This window comes from Podarcis vaucheri (assembly GCF_965113315.1).
Source record: "Podarcis vaucheri genome assembly, chromosome: 10".
Classification (NCBI taxonomy): Eukaryota; Metazoa; Chordata; class Lepidosauria; order Squamata; family Lacertidae; genus Podarcis; species Podarcis vaucheri.
The window spans coordinates 45,942,374-45,967,723 of NC_138748.1; the positions used below are offsets into that span (position 1 = coordinate 45,942,374).

Here is a 25,350-nt window from a genome sequence, read left to right on the forward strand (position 1 = left end):
GATGGTGCTCTCACTGCAAAGCTACGTGGGTAGTCCACACCCTCTCCCTGATTTTCGTGGCCACAGTGATGTTGCCTGCAGCTTTGCAAGCCCACACAAACACTTAATTCTCAGGCTTCCAGGCTGAGCTCAGAGCTTGCAAAATGGGACTAACCTGTTGGGTCTGATATCTTGCCGCCTGTTTTGTGTATGGGACAAGTCGTAACTATGTAAACGTCCCACACATGCTGTCTTGGACTTCTCTTGGGAAAAAGAAATGAATGATTCTGAAACAGCTTAAAATAAATATTGTTTAACACAAAGTGGAAAAGTTCCTCTTTAGCATTTATTTATTTATTGCTAATGTGTCTTTTGCTTTATCTTTCTCTGTGTTTCCTCTCTTTATTTCTATTGCCCTTTTCTTGTCTTCTGTTTTCCTCCTTTGCTTTGTATTTTCTGCACCTGCAATTTTACTGTATTGTGTGAAAATCTCAATAAAAAAAATCAATAACTGAGGACCATCCATTCTGATGGGCAGCAACTATCCAAGATCTCAGATAGAGGTATTTCCCACCTGCTGGTCGATAACCATTTCACGTGGAGATGCCAATGATCTTCGGCATACAAGCTTTTATGAACCGAAGTTCTCAACCTGGACCAGCAGGGGGATACTGTAGATAGTTATGCAAATGAAGGATCGAAAGTGACGTTCAGTGATTGGATAGTTTGTATGCAAATGAAGGATTGAAAGTGACGTTCAGTGATTGGATAGTTTTAGAAAATGGCAACAGTTACATTGTTCTGGAGCTCTATTTTAGCAGGCTAACTGAGCTCCTCAGCTCAGTTCTATTCCAGCTTACAAATAAAGAGCTGCTTTGGAAGAATCGCTGTGTCGTCTGATATGTTCGCCCACAACTTAACACAAGCCATCTGCTCATTATTTGAACATCACCTGCTTATCTCTAGCTAAGAACATAAGAGCAATTTTGCTGGATCCACCTAAAGGCCTATCTAGCTCAACATCCTTCTTCCCATTATGGTCAACGAGATTCCTGTTTGACACCCACAAGCAGGTCACGAGGGCCAAGAGCACTCACTCCCTGATCATGTTTTCCAGAGATTGGTATTCAGATGTTGATGCCTCTAATTCTGAAGTTAGCACATCAATAGGGACCACTGGTAGGAGCAGCTGGGATGCTGAGCATGCCGCTTAACTCCTGGGCTTACTATAATGCAAGCCTCATGCAGAACACAGACTACTTGTCCTAATGAAACGTTAGATTTTAAAAGCAGGAGTCAAATAAACCAAGCAGCAGGCAATCTAATTCAAAACCAAAAGCCCACCAGAACAGAAAAATCTTTGCTTTTATTTTCAGAGCTGCAGGAAAGGCTGTAGGAATATATTTGCTGCAGGAAAGGCTATATGCTGCCTTCATACACACCTAAATATTGCACCCAACATTCTGCTGTGGTTCTCTGTTGATGGTCAATCACCATATAACATAGTGCTATGCGTTTGTGGGTGCTAGACCACTGTAATCTCTGAATCAAGCAAATGTTAGAATTTAATCAATGCTTGGAGTGTTAAGACATGGGTGCCAGACTCATATGCATTAATCCAGACCCATGTGTATTAAGTTGTGTGGAAGACAATGCCAATCCCCCAGAATCAACAAGTCTTAAATACAGTCATACCTCATGTTATGTTTCCTTCAGGTTGAGCGTTTTCAGGTCGCATCCCATGGTGACCTGGCAGTACCGGAAAGGGTTACTTCCGGGTTTCGCTGCTTGCGCATGCACAGACGTGCAAAATGATGTCACACGCATGCGCAGAAGCGACAAATCGTGACCCGCGCAAGCACAGATGCAGGTTGCATTCTGCTCATGTTGCGAACGGGCCTCCAGAACGGATCCCATTTTCAACCAGAGGTACCACTGTACTAATTAAGCAAGGGTAACTTCCTCTTCAGGTGATAGCCTGGGGGATGAGCCATTAGGACTACGAAGGACCAAAGGAACTCAAGTGAGAGATGGAAAATGGTTGGGGCCTCTCCCTCAACTCAGAGTTAGTAGAAGATCAAGCTTAGAGAGGTTGGAAGGAGGAGTGATGTCACCGGGAAGAAAGGCGGCAAGGTGAGGAGACAGAAGCAGAGCACAACGCTTGAGATCTGTGCCCATGGAGGAAGAAGGGCCCTCTTGGGGTGCTGATGCTGTGAGCGACTCCATCATAGGCTCAGGTGGTATATATGTGTAAATAAACCATACACCATAAAGTCACCCCAGTATCTGCTGTGCCACATGATATTTCAGCTTTCCATATCATGTGGAAGGATTTCTGTGGTAACCCCATGAGTCATTATGAGTCATTCAGCAACTGAGGCTCAACGGTTTTGATACAGCTAGGATGGGATCCATAGAGCTGTGCAACAGACAGATGCTTTATAGGCCGCACAGCAGCCACTTCTGAAATGGAGGGGGACTTCCCATACTAGCGTGTGATACGGCCTGGGAGTCTGCTGACCAAAGAAGTAGAGAAGAAAAAGAAGGAGGCAGCAAAAGTTCAGCCTGCTAACCACATCTGGGTCCTTGAGTTTGCCTAATGCAGCTCTTTGGCTTCTTGCCTATATTGCTTAATTTCGGAGCATGTGAAATCCTTCCAGAAAAATGAGCTCGAGGGTTAAACCCTGGCAAACTCTGGTTTACATTATGATAATGCACAGAACACTTTGGCCCGTGCATGTTGCCAATGTGGTTCTTAATAGGTGCTTCCTAATGTCGCTCTACTCAGCCATTGCCATGGAATCAGGGCACGCAATTCCTGGAAGTAAGATGGGTCGTTCTCCCCGGTCACTGCATTTAATCAAGAAGTACGACTGGTGTCTGTTGGGTCTTATCAGCCATAATCTATTACTTCTCCTGATCAAATTTGCAGATGACACCAAACTGGAAGGGGTGGCTAACACCCCAGAGGACAGGATCACACTTCAAAATGACCTTGACAGATTAGAGAACTGGGCAAAAACAAATAAGATGAATTTTAACAGGGAGAAATGTAAAGTATTGCACTTGGGCAAAAAAAATGAGAGGCACAAATACAAGATGGGTGACACCTGGCTTGAGAGCAGTACATGTGAAAAGGATCTAGGAGTCTTGGTTGACCACAAACTTGACATGAGCCAACAGTGTGACGCGGCAGCTAAAAAAGCCAATGCAATTCTGGGCTGCATCAATAGGAGTATAGCATCTAGATCAAGGGAAGTAATAGTGCCACTGTATTCTGCTCTGGTCAGACCTAACCTGGAGTACTGTGTCCAGTTCTGGGCACCACAATTCAAGAAGGACGCTGACAAACTGGAACATGTCCAGAGGAGGGCAACCAAAATGGTCAAAGGCCTGGAAACGATGCCTTATGAGGAACGGCTAAGGGAGCTGGGCATGTTTAGCCTGGAGAAGAGGAGGTTAAGGGGTGATATGATAGCCATGTTCAAATATATAAAAGGATGTCACATAGAGGAGGGAGAAAGGTTGTTTTCTGCTGCTCCAGAGAAGCGGACACGGAGCAATGGATCCAAACTACAAGAAAGAAGATTCCACCTAAACATTAGGAAGAACTTCCTGACAGTAAGAGCTGTTCGACAGTGGAATTTGCTGCCAAGGAGTGTGGTGGAGTCTCCTACTTTGGAGGTCTTTAAGCAGAGGCTTGACAACCATATGTCAGTAGTGCTCTGATAGTGTTTCCTGCTTGGCAGGGGTTTGGACTCGATGGCCCTTGTGGTCTCTTCCAACTCTATGATTCTATGATTCTATGTCTTTTTTATATATAAAAGGGCTCTGGCATGATGTTGGCTGTGGAGTGTGGGAAACTTTTACTGTCACACCCTTTTTATTGTCACACACCAGCATCTTGATTTGGGTGGAGAGAGCAATAAAAAAAAAGGATCCATACGGGTCTAGATAAGATTGCTTGCCAGCAATCTAGCGGAACGGAGGGGAGAAACTCTTTGTGGTTTGAATGAATGGAGCAAGACTAGTATAAATCGACACCCACGTTTTCTTGAGAAAAATTGCATCGCTGCACCTGCACTTCTTCAGAAACTAGTATATCTTGTGTGTCCAACTATGGTTTCTGGAACATTTTTGAATCCAATATGCAGGAGCACATGCTGCCCTTCTCTTGCAGGGCAGCCTTGGGATCAGGTCTGCCTAACCACCTTCTTCACACGGGTAACGCTTTCCCCCAAAGCTTGTGGCATTGCCACCTAGGTGCCAACAGGAATCACAAGTGGCACAGCCAAGAGAAGTTTCTTGTGCACCTGAGCTGGAAGGCCCCAATGCCCCCAGTGCCTGTCTATGGTACAGTTTGGCTTGTGGTGCCCACTCCCTGCCAGGGTGGACTAGAAACAAAACTAGCTCAATGTTTTATGAGTGCTGCACACAATACATCAGAGCACCAGATGCTCATATTTAGGACTTGGCCTGTGGCATTTTCCTTCCTCTCCCTCCCCCAATCAATTTGCCTCGAAGGATATCTTTGGGGGAAGAAAAGGCTAAGGGGTAAACGCTACACAAATCCCTAAGATGGTTGGATGGTGCCTTGTGCGGCTCCTTCCAGCAATTCCTGCAGCCAAGCTGGTGCCAAACATATTGCTCTGTTTTCCTTTGGACCAGCTACACCTAGTCAATGGAAAAGATAAGGCCGAGCAAGGCAGACCAATGGCAATACTGCTTACTCCCAATTCCAAGACAAGCTGCTCAGCATTGTTCCCAATACAGATCCTTGGAGGACCCCACTGCTTACTTCCCTCCCCTGGAAAAGCTGTCTGTTTATTTATATACTCTGCTTCTGCTTTTTAAACTGGTTACCAGTTCATATGACAACACTCGCTTTTTTCTGCTGACTGCTGATGTTACATGGCTGCTTTGGGGATGTGGAATTAGGAAATCCATCTATGGATCATCAGCTCTTTCTAGATTATTGTGGATTCTCTCACATGATTCTATTTTGAAATCTTTAAGATAATATTTTCGTTTCCGGTTAATTAAGATGTTTTTAATGTATACTTCCGTATACTTCCGTAATGTTTTATTCTGGCTTATTTTATTTTGTGTTTTAATGTGTTGTAAACTGCTTTGAGATCCCCCCTTAAAAATATAAAGCAGTATAGAAATGAAATTAATAACAATACAGTTGAGATATTTTTGTGTGAGAGAATGAGCAAAAGTTCTCACATCCTAGGCATGGAGACAATACAAATCAATAGTGAGGTACAGCAGAGAAAACCTCAAGACTGCTGGATTACAGTGAAAAATACTACCAATGCCTCCATGCTTCACAAAGAAACAGGATCAAGCCCTCCTTTTAAAAGGTTGCAAAGTTGGGAAGTATAGACTTCTTGAGGTTTTGCATCAAAGACTCCAGGTGTTCTAGGCACCCTGGTGTCTTTAGGATGGAGGTGGTCACAGTATTAACACCCCAAAAGAACTTGCTTCTCCATTCATTGCAGCTTTCAATCCAGCACAGAGTAAGCAGGTCTCTGTGTCTCCAGATTCCAGCCTGCTTCCAGCTCTCACATACAACTCTGGCTGCTCTTCTCATACCTAGCAGCTAGGTGTGGGAAGGTCCACCAATTTGTTCAATGGCACAGAGCAACTTCTTTGGTTATGCTAATGGTAGTGGTGCTTAGCTAGCCACCCAAAGCAATTTACCTAGTCCTAGACAAAGGGACTGGTTGGGCAAGCTTGCTCTCATACATTCTACCCCTACAGAATCCTACTATTTCTAAACTAGCAAGGGCAGAAATAGAATCCCAGTTTGATCAAACATATAATAATTTGTGCTTGAAGGCCATGCACCGATCCTGGAGAAGACAGCTGAATCACTCCATGGAAAGAATGAATGGGAGTAAGTTATGCTAACTAGCAGCCAAAGAGTTAGTAAAAACTGTTATTTGAGTATGTGAATCAGAACTTAGGACTCTCACTTCTTCCTTCTGCTTTCTTGTGGTTCAAGCTGAGCCCCAAGCTTTCCTGTGGTTAGCTTTTCTGTTTCTCCCTTTAATTGGTACCTTAGTTCTTTGTAAATGTTTAAATAGGCATAGACCTGCTCATCCATTTGCATTTTGGTGGCCAGTACATGTTTTGATTATTTTAGGACTCTCACTTGGCAAGTAGACCACTTAGTGGGGAACAGGAGGAAGGGGCAGCCCAGCGCTTGCTGCCTTGGGTGTATGTGTGTCTAGGGCAGGGTGGGGCAGATTATGGGATGAGAGAAGAGGCCATGCCATTGCCCTCTAATGAAATTCAGAAGGCTGAGAAAGGGAAGAGTTTAATTCATGCCCCACTGGTTGCTAACTTTTATTGTAGGAATATAGAATCTACTGAATAAATATACTTGCTTCATACGCAAGGAATCAGCACATCTTACAACAAACTATTCTGGCACCTTAAGCCGAATGCTCCTTGCATCAGCTGCTGCACTCGGGAGCCCTCTGCTGGATGAAACGTTGATTTGAAAGGTTTGGTACTTGCGACGACTTTCAGGACTGAGCAAGCTTGACAGTTTTAAAGTGTAGCAAATGTTGTGGGGAATCAAACTGTCTCCCTTCAAGTGCTTCCACTTCAAGGAAATGGAGATATCCCAAAACCTAACAGGGGAAATGCATTTTTCCCTATAGCTACCAGGATTCTCCCCTGCCCATGTATAAGCTAGAATGCACCACCATTCATCAGGTACTAAGAAAGGGACAGGTTTTCAGCAGCAACCCTCTCAGAACAAAACTACCATCCAATCTATTACAGTCCTTTACTTCCACATTTACCAGCCTTTCACTTCTGAAGCGGATCAGTTCCCGCAATGCAACATGCAGGGGTGGATGCTTTAAACTGATTGTGTGAATAAGCCTGCAATGCCTTATTATCCGTAGTTGAGTTTAATCTCTCTCTTATTATCTCATTGTTACTTGGGCTTCTTTATTTTGTAACCCTGGATAGTAAGTCAAATATTCCACTGAAGATCACTCCACATCCACCCACAGAAGCCAGATAATGACAGCTTCTCGCTTATTCATCACCCTGTGTTTACAACCACAATTAGAGCAACATTTTTTTAAAATCCAGCACGTTACAGCCCAACTATAGTTTTGCACGGCAAACACACAGGATAATACATACCATTTTGTTGCCAAGGGAATTTCATTTGGACCAGGAACGTCCGTCCGCTTGACTCTTGTAGGGCTGGGATGGGGAACCCATGAAAGACTAGAGCTCCCATCATCCTAGTCAGGTTATGCTGGCTTGAGGGGCAAGGGAGCCACAGCTGTGTTGCCAGGCTCATCATGTTGTTATGTACAGTGAAGCCCAAGGAAAATGAATAATCACCTGTAACATACCATGCCCTCTTTGTTTTCTGTGCACCACTTCTCACTTTTCAAGGCTGTTGTGGTGAAACAATGTGTGCTATATCTTTAAAGCATGACCAGAACAGCTAGGCAAGAGCAGCAGCAGCTAACTTACTCATTGCCCTTGGGACTGGCTTAAATGCAGCATCTCCCAGCTCTGACAAAATTAGCTGCAGGCTCTGTAGTACCTCAAAAGAGCTGAACTAAAAGGTCAAGTCTGCATCCTGTTTCCTCATCGTGAAAGGACATATGAAAGATGAATTTAATAAGAGCAAACAAGCTTGCTCTGGTGATATTTAGACTTGAGTTGAAAGAGGTATCCCATAGGTGGGGTTTGTTTTGCAAATAAGAGCAAAGCAGGAATGGGGCACCTGTGTCCCTCCAGATGTTGCTGGACTCCAAGGCCCATCAGCCCCAGCAAGCCTGGCCAATGGGCAGGGATCGTGGGAGTCAGAATCCAGCAACATCGGGGTAAAAGGATGGTAGTGTTTGTGGAGAAGGGATGCAAAAAGAGGCTGCAAACACCCACAACAGCAGTGTACAGAAAGATGTATTGAATCACCTGTTCTCTGAACCTGCCCAAGCCCTAAGATCAGACGGAGGGACCTCTCTTTCTCCCCATCAGTAAAGGGCTTTTTCAGAACTGAAGCATCTAACACAGTGGAACAGCACACCTCAATGATCTCAGTGATTGGGATAATAGATCTATAACTGTTATGACGCAAGCCTGAATTTCAGAGCTTAGGCTTGAACTGAATGGCTTTCACATGAACTGAAAGATTGCCAAGCGATCTTTCAGTTCATCTGACACAACTTCTCTGCTCACCTTCCTCTTTGGCACTTTCTTCTACGTATGAACTCAGTGGCTGCTCAACAGTTATATAGTTCTTGGATAAGACTCAAAACAGAATATTTTTATGACCTAGTTTGGTCTGGCTTTTAATGAGTCTCAAAAGTATCAAGTAATGGATTTTTGTGTATTACAAGGTACCCTTTGGCTTCATGATTAAGCTTTTAAAAAATGTGTATCCTCTCGTGAAATATATCAGCTTTGCTCCATTGATTAGGGATAAACCTCTGTAGAATTACTGTCTCTCCTAAAGCTTTCAAAGCTGAAGAGTTCAATTCTTCTTCCATTTTTTTTCTGGTAAACATCCAAGCAGGACACTTTCAAGCAACTGAACAGGACTGAATTCACTCGCCTGAGTTGCACTATGTCACCACGTTCACTTGGCCCAGACTTAATTTCTTAACATTTGGATATTGTCTGGAAGGAATTTTAATTAGAAATCAGGAAGAGTGGTAAATTAACACACAAGAATCTTAGCAAAGTCACAGCAAGTCTTCGAAGGGCTTCACTACCAAAAAACAAACCACCTTCCAGTTCACACCGACTCCAAAACTTGAGTGATGTTTTGTATTTGCCTCAATTCAGTTTCTCAGCTATTATGTCAGGCAGATTATTTGCATTTCTAAAATGAAACAGAGCTCATCAGCAAGTATACCCTTGCTTGGTAAGAAGTTGTGTCCAATTTCAGCACCTTCCATTTAGGCTTCTTTTGCCCCCCCCCCCCCCCAATTTGAAAAGATAATGTGTGTTAAGATAATCAACTAATTTATTCAGTCATTATACACAGCTATCTCTGATTTGATATATTTCCAACATGCCACTGAGTAGATTAATGGGGGAAAAAGCCAGATTCCATCTTGTGCCTGCATTTTATTATGTGCAGAATGACAGCGAATGTCAGAGAACCACAACAACATGGAGGTACAGGTAAGTGAGTGGGCCCAGAGGCTACATACCCACTTTGGCACAACTCATCAGCATAATTTATACAAACACTTTAATAAATACATAATAAACCATAAAAAGACAAGCAAGGACTTATTTTGGGATGCTGTGGCACATTGACAGCACTGGAAATGCCAACGTTATCCCACAAATCAAAGAACACCACAGCAGGTCAGAGGGCGGATCAAGGTTCACCCCCCACCTAGGAGAGTGGTGAATCCTATCAGGCACAGAACAGGAGTGAATTAATTTACTGACATGTTTCATTGGTCCACCCAGTCAGAGAGAAGGGGGTGGGGGAAAACACATTGTGTTCCTACCTCAATACAGGCAGGAATATCTGGAGGCTGTTATTACTGAAGGATTACCAAGACGAAGTGACAGCCAATTCAGAACTTCATGGGCACAAAAAATTGTTCTATGCATTTCATTCCTTACAGCAGCAATCCCAAAATTAAACTGGAGTGATAAAAATTCTGTCACCTGAGAAAACTCTCAAGACAGAAAAAAAACCACTTTCATATTTAATTCACAGTTAAAAGAGTTTTACATATTCCAGATTTACCACACTTATATGCTTTCTGACTGAGCTAATTGGCAATTTCTCCCCACAACACAGCACTTTGGGAGTAATTCCTGTGGATGAAAATGCCAGACAAAGTTTGAATGGCTCAAACGTGTAACGTGCATCAGAAACCTACCCTCAGCCCTTATCACTTCAGAGCAAGTTGTAGTGTTATGATAAGCTTGTATATACACCCACAGGAATTATTTCCCCCGAAGAGCCGTTCTGTAGAAGAACTGTGTTACTTCTGAACTGGATTTTGAATGCTCCCCTTTTCACAGCAAGAGTTCTGGGAGAAACCCCGCTACCCCAACACTGGCATGGAATGACAGTGGCTATAGAAGAGAGATAAATAGTACCGGTACAAACGTTGCTTCATTCAAGCTTGGGAACAGCAAACATCACAGCAAGCACATTGCTGTGTTTCAAAGGGGGAAAAAAAAGCCGAGGACAACAGTAAGAAGGCCACTAGTGGCAACAGTAAAACCAAGATAATTTAAATAAATAACTACTTCATGCCAAGAGGAGGGGGAAATAAATAAATAAATAATGGTTCGGCCTATAAATAACCCACTTTCACATAAGATTCTCTGTTCCCTTATAGCTGGCTAAAGTAAAACAAAAGGACCTCAAATAATGAACTAACACCCCTCTCTTCATTCTTGAAGAAACACTGGAATGTGATGAGCCCAGAATCAAGGAGAGAGGGAGCAGAAGTAGGAAAGGGTGGCAATCAGGAATGGGACTAGGAACTCTGCCCACCCACATCTCCCCTTACTCATCCAGGCCGGGTATTAAGTCTGCAATACTGTCCACATAATAATGAGGCACCAGGTCCTTTGCAGCAGGGCTGTCGCTGGCCATGTATGCCTGTGCCTCCTCTAGGTTTGAGACTCCCGTCAGGGTCAAGACCGTTTCAAGGCCACAGTTCTTGCCAAACAGGATATCTGTCTCCAGCCGGTCACCCACCATGAGCATGCGGGACGGATCCACACCAAAGCGCTCCACAATGCACTCAAACATATACGTGTTGGGCTTCCCAATTACCATTGCCTTGCGCCCAGATGCTGTTTCAACTGCAGCAGTGAGACTCCCTGTTCCTGAGAGAGAAAAGACAATAAGACACCCTCATGTGAAAAGATTGGTCTCCAATTCATTAAGCAACTTAAGCATAGCCTACATATTTATGCAATCAAGCTAGATTGGGTTGACAAAGGATGTGCAAAAGAGCAACTTTTTAAGCCTCCAAATGGTGAGACTGAACAGGCCTAGTTGTCTCAATGAGGTGGTAACTCTGCAACTGTCCCTTTAGGAGACAGGGACATGCCGCACTGAATGCTCCTCCAATTGCATGGAGGAGAATTCAACCATGCAGTCCCCACCTGCAGCCAACCTGGGCAGCCCAACACATTATGACCTCAGCCTCAGTGTTGGAGATAAGCACTTGCTTGGTAGCCAAATGCAACAAGGAATTGAATGCATGTGATCTAGCAGAAAGGCGATGGAGAGGCATAGCACTCCATCCCTCCTATGTGCCAGGCATAGAAACCAAGCAGACTGCAAGACAAGGGAAGGTCCCACCTCCATCCCCAGGATAGAAATGCAGTGAGCTGGTGGAGGAAGGACAGAGGTCTTTATCTCTCCTTTGAGAGTCTCCAGCAGGCTAGTAACTTTTGTGGGCTTATTACAAGGCTGCTACACATCTTAAACCCTAGTCCGAGAACTTAAATCCTAATCCAAGGATAAAAGCACGAACTCTATCCAGGATGAGAGAGCTGGCTCCAAGGCCTTGATGAAAATAAATTCTACTCCACCCCCTGCTGGTGTGTTAGTTCATGGAAAGAGCACATTTCTAGCATTAGGCTAGATATTTGAATTTCCTTTCATTGTGTCATGTAACTTACACATTGTCCTGTATGACTACCAGTAAGCTTCTCCTTTGATTGATTAGCACTGGCATAAAGTGGGATGTAAACTGGTCACATTTGGGATACTGTTGAGGTTAACAGTGAATATTTCCAAATAAAGAATGAACAGACACGTCAGCTGCCTCACAAGTGTGGCACTAGGAAGTCTAGGGAAATAAAATCAGGAACCTGAAGCCAGCTAATGGAATTGTAGCACTTTTTTTAGTGCTCTTGCAATCCTTAATAGATTCTAGGTTTGGGATTCCCCAAGGTACAGAAAAGACCGCCTGCACTGTCACACAGAGCCTGATGCACAGGTGAAGGAAAGTGGATGGCTACTCATGATGGTTTGAGGAACTGTATGGCTAACTCACAATACTGATCAATGTAAGGCACCCATAATACTGCAGATCTAGCTAACAACCCAAACAGCCTACCAAGAATATTGGGTACCTGGGATGTACCATGTATCACATAGCTTTACAGGACCCCATACTTGGCAGACATAGTATTTTAGCATCCGATGAGCAGGATACAGGAATGGGCTCCCAAACTAATAGTGCTTGACCACTGATGACATAATACATGGCCAGGAGTTCCTCCCAGACCCAGAGGGGAATACCATCCTTAGTCCAGGATGCTCCTAAGAGGCTCCACAGATGCCAGCAATGGGACACAAGGGTAGTGTTCCTTTAACTGGTATTTTAGGAAAAAGGACACCTGATCCTTTTGGAGAACCATCCTTAACCCTTGACCCAAGAAGGGTGGTCTATGGACTTAGATTCAAACCCTAGCTCAACTCATGAGGTGTCTAAGTAAGCCATAAGAGTTTGGCCTCAGCTTGTGCATCTATGGTAAAAATACTACAAGCGAGACGGGGTATTGTTCCGTTTGAACCACAGCAACATGGGAACAAGCCCCATAAGGCTTAAGAAGCACTACCCCAATTCTAAGATTTTCCAGGTATCCATTACCAGTCACGAGTGCTTACCATCTGAACCCAGGGCACACCCTAAAGTTCGCCAGCTGAGGGTCCAGACCTTACTTTAAAAACTCTGGGCTCCTTGTCCTGTCGGTTTGGAAATCCCTCTCCAAAGGTAAGGAACGCGAGGGCGGAGGGGAGGGAACAGGGCAAACTACAGTCACTCGGCCATGAGCGGAAAGGGAGCTCTGCTCATGCTCAGGAACCAGGCGCCGCAGAGGCTCCGTGTTGGAGCCCCGCTCCCCGTCACTCACCCGGGGTGCGCTGCCCGCTGCTCAGCGGGTGCCAAGGGTCCGGGTCGGTGGCCACCAGCAGGCACTGCGGGTCTCGCAGGTAGGCGCAGGCCTCGGTCAGCTTGGCGAACGTGAACTGGTCGTCGTAGCCGACGACGACGGCGCGCACCGGGAGCCTCTCGTGGCCGGCCGGGTCCTCCTCCTGGTCGTCCCCGCCTGCTCCTCCTCCTTCGCCGACCAGGCGCAGCCCGGCGTCCCGCAGCTCCCCGCGCAGCCCTTCCCCGCCCAGCACGAAGACGCAGCCGGCCGGGGGCGAGTCTCCGGAGCCGCTCTCGCCGCCCAGCAGGCGCTGCCGGAGGTAGAGCGCGGAGCAGAGCGCGGAGCTGAAGACCTGCTCGGCGCGGACGCCGCGGAAGCCCAGGCGGGAGAAGCGGCGCTCCAGCTCGGGCACCGAGCGGCGGCTGTTGTTGGAGACGAAGAGGGCGGCCTTGCCGTTGCGGCTGAGGCGCTCCAGCAGCTCCGGGGCGCCGGGCACCGCCCGCTCGCCCGTCCACAGGACCCCGTCGCAGTCGAAGAGGACGCCCTGCGCCTCGCCCAGCACCTCGCGCAGGCACGAGCCGCTCAGCCGCCGGCAGCCCGCCATGCTGGGACCGGCCGCTCTCACCGCCGCCGCCGCCGCCACCCCCGCACCGCCTCTTCCTCCTCCTCCTCCGCTCCCGCCCGGGCCAATCAGGAGCGCGGCGCCGCCATGACGGACGGAGGGGAGGCGGCGGCGCAGGAGCACCAATCGAGCGGCTCGGCGACTAGGCGCGTCGGGCGAAACAGAAGCGGGCCCTGGCTCAGCGGCCAACCGCGTTGCAGGAAGACCCGTGACTGGCAGGTTCGAGGGACGAGGCGGATGTTACCAGCCATGGTGATAGGGGCGGGGCGGGAAGGACGGAGACTACTGTGTTGCCATGGCAACCCGTTACAGTGATTGGGAAGGGAAGAGGATCCAGATGTGAGCGCGCTGGATGGGCTTTCGGAGCGGGCGGGGGGGAAGGATGGAACCGAGAACTTGAAAAGCCCGCCCCTTCCCGCCGTAGTCTATGGGAAGAAAGCGGCATGGAGGCCCGGAGCAAAGTGACAGCTGCTGTAAGCCTATCAGGTAGAAGAATAGAGGTTAGTAGCCTATAAAATACGGCGAACGAAAACAACAGCGTTAGCGAAAAGTGGGCGTCACACCCTTATCTACCTATCGTAATTAAAGAGCGGAGGCGGGACTAAAAAAGAAAAAGGAAGTAGACTATTTAAAAAAAAATACATCAGATGGTAAACAAACCAGGGCGGTCGGGGAAAGAATGAGAGGCGGTTGTTGACGCCAATTGGCGGTTTCAGAATGAAAAAAGAAGGCGGAGCAAAAAAAGACCAGCCAATGACTGTCTTGGAAAGGCCTTGCTTACACACGGTTCTTTTACAGCAACTGGCACCAAATAACCCCGGGAACTGTAGTTTACCCTTCTTTTTTTTGTTTGTTTAGTCGTTTAGTCGTGTCCGACTCTTCGTGACCCCATGGACCAGAGCACGCCAGGCACTTCTGTCCTCCACTGCCTCCCGCAGTTTGATCAAACTCATGCTAGTAGCTTCAAGAACACCATCCAACCATCTCATTCTCTGTCGTCCCCTTCTCCTTGTGCCCTCCATCTTTCCCAACATCAGGGTCTTTTCCAGGGAGTCCTGAGTGCCAATTCCCAGTAGATTTCATGAACTACAGTTCTCAGGATTATATTCTGTGGTCTGTGTTTGCCTGAGCTTGAGTCTGGACTAAGGAATCTGAACTCCTGTGTTCTGATTTGATACATGACTTCCAATCACAGAACACTTCAGGATTTGGGCCTCTGCCATTGGTCCTTGAATTCTGAGTCGTGATTCGCAGCTTGGAAGTTTAGACAGCCAATCATGTTGGGAGTGGGAGTGGCACAGACTTTCAGGAATGTATATAAGCAGCTGCTTTGCCCCTGTTCCCCAGTTATGTAGTCCAATAAAGGTTCTTGCTGTCATCACTGCGTCTTGCCTTGTGGGAACCCGCCTACACTTCAGGAATGTGCCTGAGAAGTGTGGCATGGGCTCAAGTCAAAGGGTGGCTGCGAGGTCCTTCAGATCTTCCCCTTCGTCCTCCTCCTGGCAGAACTGAAGTCCTGTGGATGCCTATAAAGGCTTTCGCCCTCTATAAGCAAAGGACAAATAAATGGCTTTTCACTAGCAGCTGGATGGAAGAAAAGGAATTGGCCCATCTACTCACCCAGACTATGGCTGACTTGTGGTCCCACGACAAACTGAGATATCGGGAAATGCAGCCTCCACCATAAAACAGATTCACCGCTCCTATTGAGAGGGCATCTGAATTTTATCCAGCTGCAATTGAATAAGCATGACTACATCTAAAGTAGCAGCATTAAGGATAAATAAAACATGATCCTGGCCAACCACTCTTGGGTCTGTAATTTATGGAGATTTAATGAAAACCAAGCACAATAGAGCTTGTCTGTTCGGAGCACTAAAGAGAAGTTAGCAACACTGAGAATACAATCATATTCATGTCTGAAGTACTTAACTTCCTGAATTAAATGAGACTTACTACTAGGTAAGAGAGTATAGCTGGGGTGGTGAGCTTTTTTTCAGCCAGAGGGCTGCAGTCCCTCAGGAGAACCACATGCCATGGGTTCTAGCCACACAAAAGCCAGCAGTTCCTATCTACCTACACACACCCACACACCTTCCATACACACAGAAAAGATGCATTATTCACATTTCAACTATACATTCCAGCTAGCAAAAGCACTAAAGAGGGTTGTGGGGGTGTCCCCAAGGATCACAGTCAGCCTTGGTCCTGGAGGTTTCCTATCCTTGCTGTATAAGATTGCAGCTTGATTTACAAATTCTGCTATTAACCACTGGTTTCATCTGGACTCTCAAAAAATCCAAATCTTAGCTGATCTTCCCTGCATATCTAAACAGCATAGCACAAAGTTAAATCCAGTGTGGGAACTGCTTCCTTGTCCCTGTCCCTCCCCCTGCACCCCTGAGATCCATTCAGATTGATCATGTGGACAATTATTTTGTGCAGAATGCCCTTCAGCCTGTTTGCCTTTATCATGTGACAGAATGCAAAGTGATTTTCTGGAAAAGCGTGCACATGATTGCAGCTTGGTGAGTGAGCTGACTGGATTATTTATACACAGAAACAGCTGTGTGCTTGCTCGTGGTTTGCTGGGTTCTGCAACTAACAACACCTGCAGTGGTGTGCGTCCTTTTTGTCCTATCAATTTATAAATAAATTGATTTTAGCGGAGTCATCATTGTAAGACTCTGATGCTCTCTTCTCTACAGAAAGGTGACACATCTCTGCTCAGTGAATATGGGGGGGGGGAATACCTCTCTCACAAGTGCCAATATGATTTGCATTGTAGAAGATTCAATGTTTTTAAATTTCAGAGAAATAATGGGGAATTACACCGTCAAAGAAGGCAAATACTCCTGGTTTTTTGCACAACAGAAGTAATGCTGTTGTGGGAATTTGCAGAGGGTTAGTATCTCTGTCAGCTTGCTGTAGGAAAAACTATGAAGAGACTTGTGGTCACCTTGAAGGCTAAAAAGTATGGCAATCATCCCCAAAGCTGAAGTCTACTCCATGAGAAGCATCTTATGAAATTGACTTTATCCCACAAAAGCTTATGCCGAATACATTTAAAGCAACACAAGACAATAGTAAGAGACTCTACAGTATTTGATAATACAAACAAAACTCTTATGTCTGAAGGTATGAGAAAGAGCTGCACATCTCTAAAGACAAAAAGCAATAAAAATAATGTATTTAATAAATTGCATCTGGTGAATAGGACTCTGGACCATGAAAATGCATGCTGCAATATATTTATTAAAACCTTAAGATGCCACAGAGCACTCTTGCCATTTTACAGGATTTTCTCAAGAACTATCCAGGAGTTCAGTTTGTCTCTGACACAAGCAAAGCAGACACATTCTTTAAAAAATGAAGGAACGTGCTCCTTCTCTCAGCCATAAATATGACCGTACAGTTAAAAAATAATTTACCAGCTATGTATAAAAATAAGTGGTCACCTTTCCAATCCTAAGGAAACCCATGTGAAGAGTTTATTAGGTCATGTCTGCATTGCAAATGTAAATGAGCTTAATTGTCCTCTCCCAAAAGATCCTGAGAATTGTAGTTCCTTAAATGGGGTACTACACATCTCTTTCAAAGTCTTATTACAAAACTACTGCTATACACTTTCTTGGAGAAGCCAAGGTTAAAGGTTGCAGGGCAGATGTGCCTGCAGCAAAAAGCTCATCCAGAATATAAGGTGGGAAGTCCACTATCCTTCACTCATTTATCTTCAAACTCAGGAGTGGTTCAAATACACATTTGCACTTGAATACTTGCATGTGCGAGTGTGGCATTGTGTGGCAAAGTCCAGACAAATTTTCAGATCAGCTCAAACAAAATGGGCATTAGTTAAGGTGCTCATGCATTTATCTGCCAATCATTGCATAGAGAAACAAAGCAATGTGCTTGCATACGTGAACAAGCCCTGTATCTAGGCTTTCCACAGTGAGAATACATACACTGACTGTAACTAGGATCCAGCCTCTACCTTTAAAGAGCGGCCAAAAGGGGGAGTCTATTGCTGACAGCTTCTAGCATTATACTACAGTTCTATGATGGGAAAAGCTGCACGTAAAATTAGTTCCTCAAGGTCCAAGATCCTTTTTGGGGTCCACAGCTGACAATTGTGTTTTGGCCTGCACTTTTGATTTTTATTGCGCTGCACCTGCTGCCCTTATAAAAAATAACTACAAATATCGCATATAACCTGGATATACATAGGGTTGATTTTCAAATGGCCCACCCTCTCTACCAATCACATCCCTACCAATCACTGTAAAAAGGACAGAATAATCCCTGAGACTGAGCTAAGGTGGGATGTAGGGCAACTGGAATGGAATCAAGTGGACATACCCTGTTAGGATTTGTTGAGGTTCTGAATTCTCTTCAAGGGGGGGGGGAGCAAAGACATTAGAAGCATAAAAAAGCAGATCTGCACATTATACAGAATGGAACATTAGACGGAATGGAAGAATTCTGGACAGTACCACATCACACAGCAGTGTGGGGAAGTGAATCATATGCTTGAATGCTCTCAGCTTGGAATGAACTATTGCATCAAGAACAAGGTTATACAGTGCAACTTAACTACATGCTGGAAGGATATTTTTTTTTAATGTCTCTGGCTCTGCATCTGAATGCTGCTTGGGAAAGGTCAGAGGAGTACCAGGAGGAGAGTTCAAAATAATACAAAGTAGGAAAAGAGCCATTCATGAATAGTGGAAAAGGCAGCAAGAAGCAGAGGCACATGGAAGAAGAGAGATTGCTTTTGAGGTTGCAGATGCGAGTGCTGGTTTCCAAGCCACAATAATGACAGATGTCAATATGGCACCTCTATGTCCCCACAAGAGCTGCTAGCCTGTGTGATGTGCTCAGGGTCGCACCTTTTCCTTCCTTACGCTGCAGCTCCTTCTTCATTATTCTCCAGAGCATCAGCCTCCAGATCCGGTGCAGATGGAGAGCTGCTTCTTTCTACAGGTGGGGGTTCACTGGGCTCTGTTGTCACAGGGAGGGATTCCTTGGATGTTTCTATGCTGCTGTCGCCAGGAAGAGAAAGAGGTGCTTCATCTGCCTCGCTGGTCCTGCTTTCTGAAGGAGGCTTCGGGGATGGGGACGCATTGCGACTCTGGCGCCTGACTGGCTGGGGTGGAAGTGGTGGAGGGACAGAGGGAGCTCGCATGCTTCCTCCGACGGTTCTTCGAGGCATTGCTTTAGGGATAGAAGGAGAGTCTGGGGCAGGAGGCTGGGTCTGAAGCTGCACAGGAGGTGGGGTTCGAGGCTGGGCTATGGGCGGAGGCACCGTGGGTCGGGGTGGAGCAACTCGCTTTGCTGCAAAGCAAAACAATGAAACAAAATCCAGGTTCTGAGAATTTTCGCCTTGTGGATGTCACCTGTTATCTGTATGGTCTCTCCGCACAGCAGCTCTGCACCTCACACCCCTCCAAATTTCTTCTCCTACCAGTGCTTCTCCTCAAGTGTATTTTTGCAAGTTTGGAAGAAAGATTCCCTTCTAAGGATTCCCTCCCATTCCTCTGAAAAGCTATGATTTCCTTACAAGCAGGCTGTAGATCAAGTCCCCAAAACCACTTGTGGAGGCAACAGACATCCAGAGGCATAGGCTGCTTCCACACTACGGCCTTGCAACACTGCACAAATAATGCTTTTCTCTGGTCATCTGAAAGTGGAAACTGTGGATCCACACAGTGAGTTATTTCCTCCACTAACAGCATTCCCATCCACACTACAAATGCATAATTTGGCAATGGGAGAAGCTGTGGCTCTCCATCGCCCATTGTCCCTGGCTATTGGTGAGGCTGGCTGTGGCTGATGGGAGTTCAATACCTTCCCCATCCCTGGCATAAACAAAAACACAACACAAGTGGCTGGATCTCAACTCTGGTACATTGCTGCAGGAACAAGCCAGGCACAAGAGTTCCACTGCACAATGTAGCTCTTCACAATTAATGGTGATGATTATGAAAAAGAAGTAGATTAAAATGGTGCAAAGCATAACTAAAACCTGATAAGTTTATTGAAACCTGGATTGTCTCCAGCTGTCCCCAACTGCACTACAAATTTGTGATGTATGCAGCCATTGTTTCCAGCCATGTTGATAAAAAGAGCTACAACAATTAATCACTGTTGCAAAACTTTGTCATTTAGAATCACAAGTTTCCTGACAGTAGGGAAAAGGCTTTGTAAGCTGTGCCGATTTTCAATCATTCTTTAACACATTCATAATAAAACATTATGATTTATATGTTTTGAAGAACTATTGTTCTTCTGTGCCAAAGGAAAAAAAGTGGGAAAATGTTAAAAGGGACCATGTTGCAGGAAAGCAAATGACAGATATGCTAACAAGCAATGCAATGTGTTACGGTGTGGGAAAAGAGTGTGGAAAAAGAGACTGGGTGCTTCCAGTGGGGGTGGTCAGTATTGCAAATGGGTCATTCAGAGATCACAAATCAGATTTTTCCTGGGAAAGGGCAATTTGGATTTAATGAGGGGAAATATGGATTGGCATTTTTGATTCCTACAACTGTTGTGTGGACTATGTTAAAAAAATCAGATTGCTGCCAGATGTGGGTTTATTAGGGGATGGAGTCTCTTCATGCATGCAAGTTTTTTTTGCAGTGGGTCCACATGACACCATTAGCACCACTGGGAATCAAATTTACCCTTTCCAGGGAAAACCCAATAAGTAAAAAAGCTTGTTGCCAATGGTGTGCTTGCAAATTAAGCCCCTGTCTGGAAGCACCCTAGAATGCATGAGCAGTGCCCATCCCTAAACCACCACCCACCTGGAAGCACCCAGTCCCCAGGCAATGATACTACTTGTTTCACAGAATATTCTCCTTCAAAAAGGAGCTCAACTCGTGTAAGGATAGTGCTGCAATCGCATTTGATGCCAAGTGTGTGTATGGGCCTGGCAGGGGGAGAGCACACAAATACAGCTTGAGAGCAATGTTATCTGGATTCCCCAGAAGAGCTGCACAAGCTGACAGAGCCTATTCTGGAGCAAACAGTTCCTACAGAAGCACCCATAAGAACAAGACTTACACTTCCTCGAAGCATCCTCAGCAGGAACAGGAGTAGGCAAAGAGACTGCAGCTTCAGTAGAAGGTTGGGTCACCTTTGAGAGGACTGTTCCAGGGGTCGCCTCAAAATTTTTCCTGTCAGTTGGTAAAAAGCTTGTAAGCTGTTTGTAGTCTGATCTCTTGGCTCAAAAAGACACGTGTGTGTGTGTGTGTGTGTGTGTGTGTGTGTGTGTAGGCTGGACTTCTCAAACGGATTTGAGCAGCTGAGCAAACTCTTCCACTATAGGCTTCTCTTTATGTTGAGCCCTCTAGTTTGGTGGTGCTGTTACTGGATGCCATGTCAATCCATAAGACGACGATGCTTATCCACAGCTTGATCATGGATGAAGGGGTTGACATGTATTATTAAGACTTGGTTGGGTGAGCTGAATGGCCCCAAGCGGACTCAGCTGTGTCCATCTGGCTACTCAGTCTAGCACCAGGCTAGATGGGCTGTGTGTTTCAAGAGCTATATGCCCAACCGCATGCCTTCTTGACCCCTGTCCCTCCCAGCTTACTAAATCTAGCAGAGGGTAGGGCATTGACAGGTTGGAGCCAGAGCATGATTAATGCTTCTGTGTGTTACTAAAGCTGCTTCTGTATCATAGAACTGTAGGCTCCTTGAAGTAGAGACCTGCCAGATCTTTGTAAAGCACGTTGTGCCTGGGTGGCTCTATATAAACAAATGTATCTCACAGTTCCTGGAAAAACTGTGACAAAACATATGCTTATACTACTTGCCTTTCTCCGGGCCGTGGTGAAGTTGGTTCAGCAGAGAGAAGCAAAGATGCGGGTTCTTCTGCTGCGGAGACATCTCTATCTTTAATGTCTGATGGGGGAGTGAACAGGCCAGATACGTCAAAGTCAATATCTTTAAAAAAGGGGAGAAAGACAAAGTTATTGAGACGATCTGAAGTACTGAATCATACCCATTATGAAATGTTGTAGTCTTCCCTTGCAGGAGGAAGTTCAGATTTTGGTATCTTCCATCTCTTATGGCTCATGATCTTTATGATCCAGGAGATGTGGCTCGCTCATAGACAATAAGAGATGCCTTGGCAAAGAGTTCCTTATAACTAGGTGGTTATTTATGTATTTTTGGTGGGGTTGCAGTCAAACATAACCACCAAGCTGAGGGCAAGTTAATGCATAAAGGGGTTAAGATCATATAATTGTATTCCTAGACTTGGCCAGTTCTGTGAGGGCAGGGACAAGGAACCCGTGACCCTCTGGATGTTGCTGGACTCCAGCTCCCACCATCATGGTCAGCCAGTGGTCAGGGATGATGGAAGCTGTAATGCAGCTCCTCACCAGGGTAAAGAAAAATTCAGGCCAACAGATGATGGACTACCTCCTGGGAAGAGGATGTCAGCATTTTGTATCAGGGGTTCCACAACTCCCACAACTTGGATGGAGGATACAGAAGCCATATCTAGTTGCACCTGGCACCTGGGGGAGACAGCAACAAGAACTATGTTAAGCAAAGGCTGTTCATCCTAACTTTTCCTCTACAGTTTCTGATGGGAGAGAGTGAAGTCCACATGTATTCTAGACGTTTTCAAGTTCTGGATAAGCTGCCTTGGATGGCCTCTGGAATTCTTGGTATGATAAGGTTCTGGTGGGTGTACACAGCACCATTCTCAATTACAATTGATACATGTATATTTCTAAAGAGTTCAATTACTGAATACATGCTAAGCCAAAAAGTGGAGAATGTTGTTGTTGGCATCTGTCTGTCACAAGAGACAATGGAGTGTGCCTCCATGGGTGAAGTAAAACTGCTGCCAAAGTGACCTCCCCAGAATGCAAGCCTGGGCAATGTGTATGGAGGTCCTAGGCTACCCAGACAATAACACACACACACACACACACACACACACACACACACACACACACACCAGCCTCACTGATGCTGTCCAAAGGAAAGCAGAGCAATATGTTTGACATGAGCTTGGCTGCAGGCGTTGCCGGAAGGAGGTGTACAAGGCACCATCCACCTGCCTTGGGGACTCCAGTCTGGATTTGTGTTGGGTTTACTCCTTAGCCTTTTCTTCTTCTGAAGATGTCCCGCAAGGCAGTGGAGGTTTGGGATCAGAGTTTTCCTTCTCCTAGATGGGCTACCTTCCCAGGTTGACGAACCCCATCTGTCCCTCACTTCCCCTCCCCTGTACCCCAGAGGAGAATGTATTCTGGCAGTTTTATACAGTTACCCTTCAGTCTGCTGGGGCCACAGCAGGTTGGGCCCTAGGACAATGGCAATGTTGCTGGGGGTCATCTTATTCACTTCCTGCTGTTCAGCCAGCTTGGCTAAAAAACGAATCAGATACCTGTTGGGAAAAGGCAAGTACTGTAGTGAAAACCAGGAAAACCACTGTCTTGACATTTCAGGTGGGGCTCTTTTGCCTGTCTGTTGAGTAACCACAGAAATGCAGCAGGCTTTTCCAGCACTGAGAGACAGTGATGGTATAAGTGCCACCTACGAAGCTTCATCTTAAAGCCCCTTAATACTAACAGGTGTGCCACACCTCATGTTGTTGTAGTTGTCCTTGGGGAGACGGCTGCAAGTGTCCCGAAGATGCTCCAGTCGATCCTCTGGCTCTTTGATACTGAAAGGGAGAGGTGAGGAGGGCTACAACAAGCTTCAAAAGCAAAGGGATCCATCTACTATGATAATTGCTTATATGGAGTCTTATCTTTATTTTTTCATGGGCATTTCGATCACTGTCTGGCTGCCAGTCTGCTGCTGCAGCTCCACATGTGTAAATCCTATCCTTCTTCCTATCAGCTCAGAGTGGCAACCCTGGATGGGACTACTCTGTTTAAATTCACAACAGCCCTGTATTGTATGTTAGGGTGTGAGTGACAGCAACATGTTGAAGGTCCTGCAGCTAGCCTTATGGCTTGATCAGGGATCAGAACCAAGGTTTCCCAGATCAAGGGCAGATCTACACCATCCATTTCAAGCACTTTTAAAGCACATGACTGCCTCCAAAGAATCGTAGGAGCTGCAGTTTGTTAAAGCTGCTGGAACTGTAGCTCTTTCATTGGGGAAACTACAGTTCCCAGAATTCTTTGGGGGAAGTAATGTGCTTTGGGTGTGAATGGCCATCATTCTAACTATTGTGCCACCTGGTATTTCAAGTGGCAGTCCAACATCACTTGTTGGGGGGGGAAATCTTATTTCACCTAGTTCCTGAGAGACATAATACCCAATGAATATTTACTTGGGACCAAACAACGTAAGATGCAGAAGATCAGCACAAGCATTTCCTGACATTCATATTTTTATTTTAAAGCAGAGTGGGTGAGAACTCCAAATTTGATGGGAGCTGTGGGGCTGGAGGACAGTGTTAAATCTACTTTCCTTTCATATCGTTTTCTTCAACTAAATTAAATCCCCCATCCCCAACCTCAAGCTGCTGTTTTCTCCTCTGGGGAAAAAGCACATGTAGTTTACTCCATTGAGGCAGACAACAGCTTTAGGTGGGGATTAAGATGGGAAAAATAGATTTTAGAGACTTCACCCCAGTGCCAATGCTCTGAACTTGATTTTCTGGGACAGCCAGTGGCAGATCTTCTACATTTCATCTACTTTGGCCCTGGAACTAAGTCTCACTTTTTCCAAAGGGATTTATGCTGAGGAGCAGCAAACCCAATAGTCAGGGATTGTGGGAAATCTGGGCCAGACACATCCACAGGGTTCCATGTTGGCCAACTCTGCCTTAAGCCGAGTATGTTACTAATCATAACACTTTTCATGGTGTTTCTTAAAAACCCAGCTGGAAGGGGCCATTCTTCTTAACTCCCCCCTACCTTGCTAGTTTTGTAATGAGACCCTCTGCTCCTCTTCAACTCTGCGTGCACCCTGACACATGCAATTTTAATTTCTAGTAGGATTTGCAACAGGTTTCAGTCATTCCCAGAGTAGGCAATAATACAAGCAATTTCCATTGCTAGTCAAGTTAACCTAATCTTAGCATTGAGGTGAAATCACAAACTGTGTGAGCTGTAAGAAGGCAGCCCATCTTCCTAGTCCCAATGTACCTTGCAGTTTTAAGCCAATCATCATAGAGTTCAAAGGTCATCAAGGGCTGGGGCAGCTCTCGCAGGTAACATTTCAGTGCACCTGAGATGGAAGCAAAGAGATGCTGTTTTAGAGGTAGAACATGCCTCTCCCTCTCTCCCGGATCATGATACTTCCTCCTGCTTAATTATCTGATACCTCTAATCAGGGCTGGGGAAATCTGTGGACTCTAGATGTTATTGCACTCCAACTCCTAATGAAACCCCTGACCACTGGGTGGTACTAGCTAGGACTAACAGAAGATGGAGTCCAACAAGATCTGGAGGGCCACAGGTTCCCCAGCCCTGCATTAATTTAATATCCTACCTGCCACAGCATGAGGATCTGCATAGAATTCACCCAGGGCACCTGAGCCACAGGCAAGGCTGTACTTTAACTTCTTCAGCACAGATGCTCCAGCTGCCAACCGGAAGAGCCCCTGCAGAGTGGAAGAAAGGTGAGGCAAGGAAATTGGTGGCAAAAGGAGGGCTGGGCAGGTGAGTGGCACCTACCTCTTCCTTCATCCCTGATGCCAGCAGCATCATGACACAAGCTTCAATGGGGACGGCAATCTCCCGGCCAGAAGCCTTCAGGTGAGTCTCCAGCGGCATCCCATACACCCCGACCACAGCTGCATCTCTTGGGAATGGGGAGTCTGAAAAACAGCAGGAAGGAAGGGAGAGGGAGAG

At 45.9% G+C, this 25,350-nt stretch overlaps 2 protein-coding genes and 1 long non-coding RNA gene across 3 annotated transcripts in view; 1 reads left to right on the plus strand and 2 right to left on the minus strand.

Moving 5' to 3' along the window:
• Nucleotides 1-9,076: 9,076 nt before the first annotated feature.
• Nucleotides 9,077-14,353, minus strand: PDXP (pyridoxal phosphatase). The gene is made up of 2 exons (XM_082241430.1): nt 12,880-14,353; nt 9,077-10,836 (listed from the first exon to the last, which is right to left on the minus strand). Exons 1-2 carry the CDS (start codon nt 13,499-13,501, stop codon nt 10,511-10,513), a joined length of 948 nt encoding a protein of 315 aa, XP_082097556.1. The 5' UTR covers nt 13,502-14,353; the 3' UTR covers nt 9,077-10,510.
• A 275-nt stretch (nt 14,354-14,628) lies between these two features.
• Nucleotides 14,629-17,916, plus strand: LOC309542572. The gene is made up of 2 exons (XR_014224293.1): nt 14,629-16,047; nt 16,333-17,916. It is a non-coding gene; the product is annotated as an uncharacterized lncRNA (long non-coding RNA).
• The window catches only part of SH3BP1 (SH3 domain binding protein 1), a 34,915-nt gene continuing 26,319 nt past the window's right edge, over nt 16,755-25,350 (minus strand). Inside the window, exons 10-18 of the mRNA XM_082241420.1 lie at nt 25,174-25,316; nt 24,989-25,100; nt 24,643-24,724; nt 23,124-23,204; nt 22,809-22,925; nt 21,950-22,047; nt 21,340-21,469; nt 20,582-20,694; nt 16,755-18,850 (exon numbers count right to left, since the gene is read on the minus strand). Of these exons, the coding sequence (XP_082097546.1) occupies nt 18,417-18,850; nt 20,582-20,694; nt 21,340-21,469; nt 21,950-22,047; nt 22,809-22,925; nt 23,124-23,204; nt 24,643-24,724; nt 24,989-25,100; nt 25,174-25,316 (1,310 nt within the window). The 3' untranslated portion in view covers nt 16,755-18,416. The remainder of the gene's footprint in view (nt 18,851-20,581; nt 20,695-21,339; nt 21,470-21,949; nt 22,048-22,808; nt 22,926-23,123; nt 23,205-24,642; nt 24,725-24,988; nt 25,101-25,173; nt 25,317-25,350) is intronic.

What these genes read in the sequence shown, in the direction of transcription:
- PDXP (XM_082241430.1), bottom strand. Translation starts at nt 13,501, where the DNA reads ATGGCGGGCTGCCGGCGGCTGAGCGGCTCGTGCCTGCGCGAGGTGCTG. An exon ending in CAGCGGGCAGCGCACCCCGG is followed by an intron (nt 10,837 to 12,879) that starts GTGAGTGACGGG and finishes TTTCTCTCTCAG; the next exon opens with GAACAGGGAGTCTCACTGCT.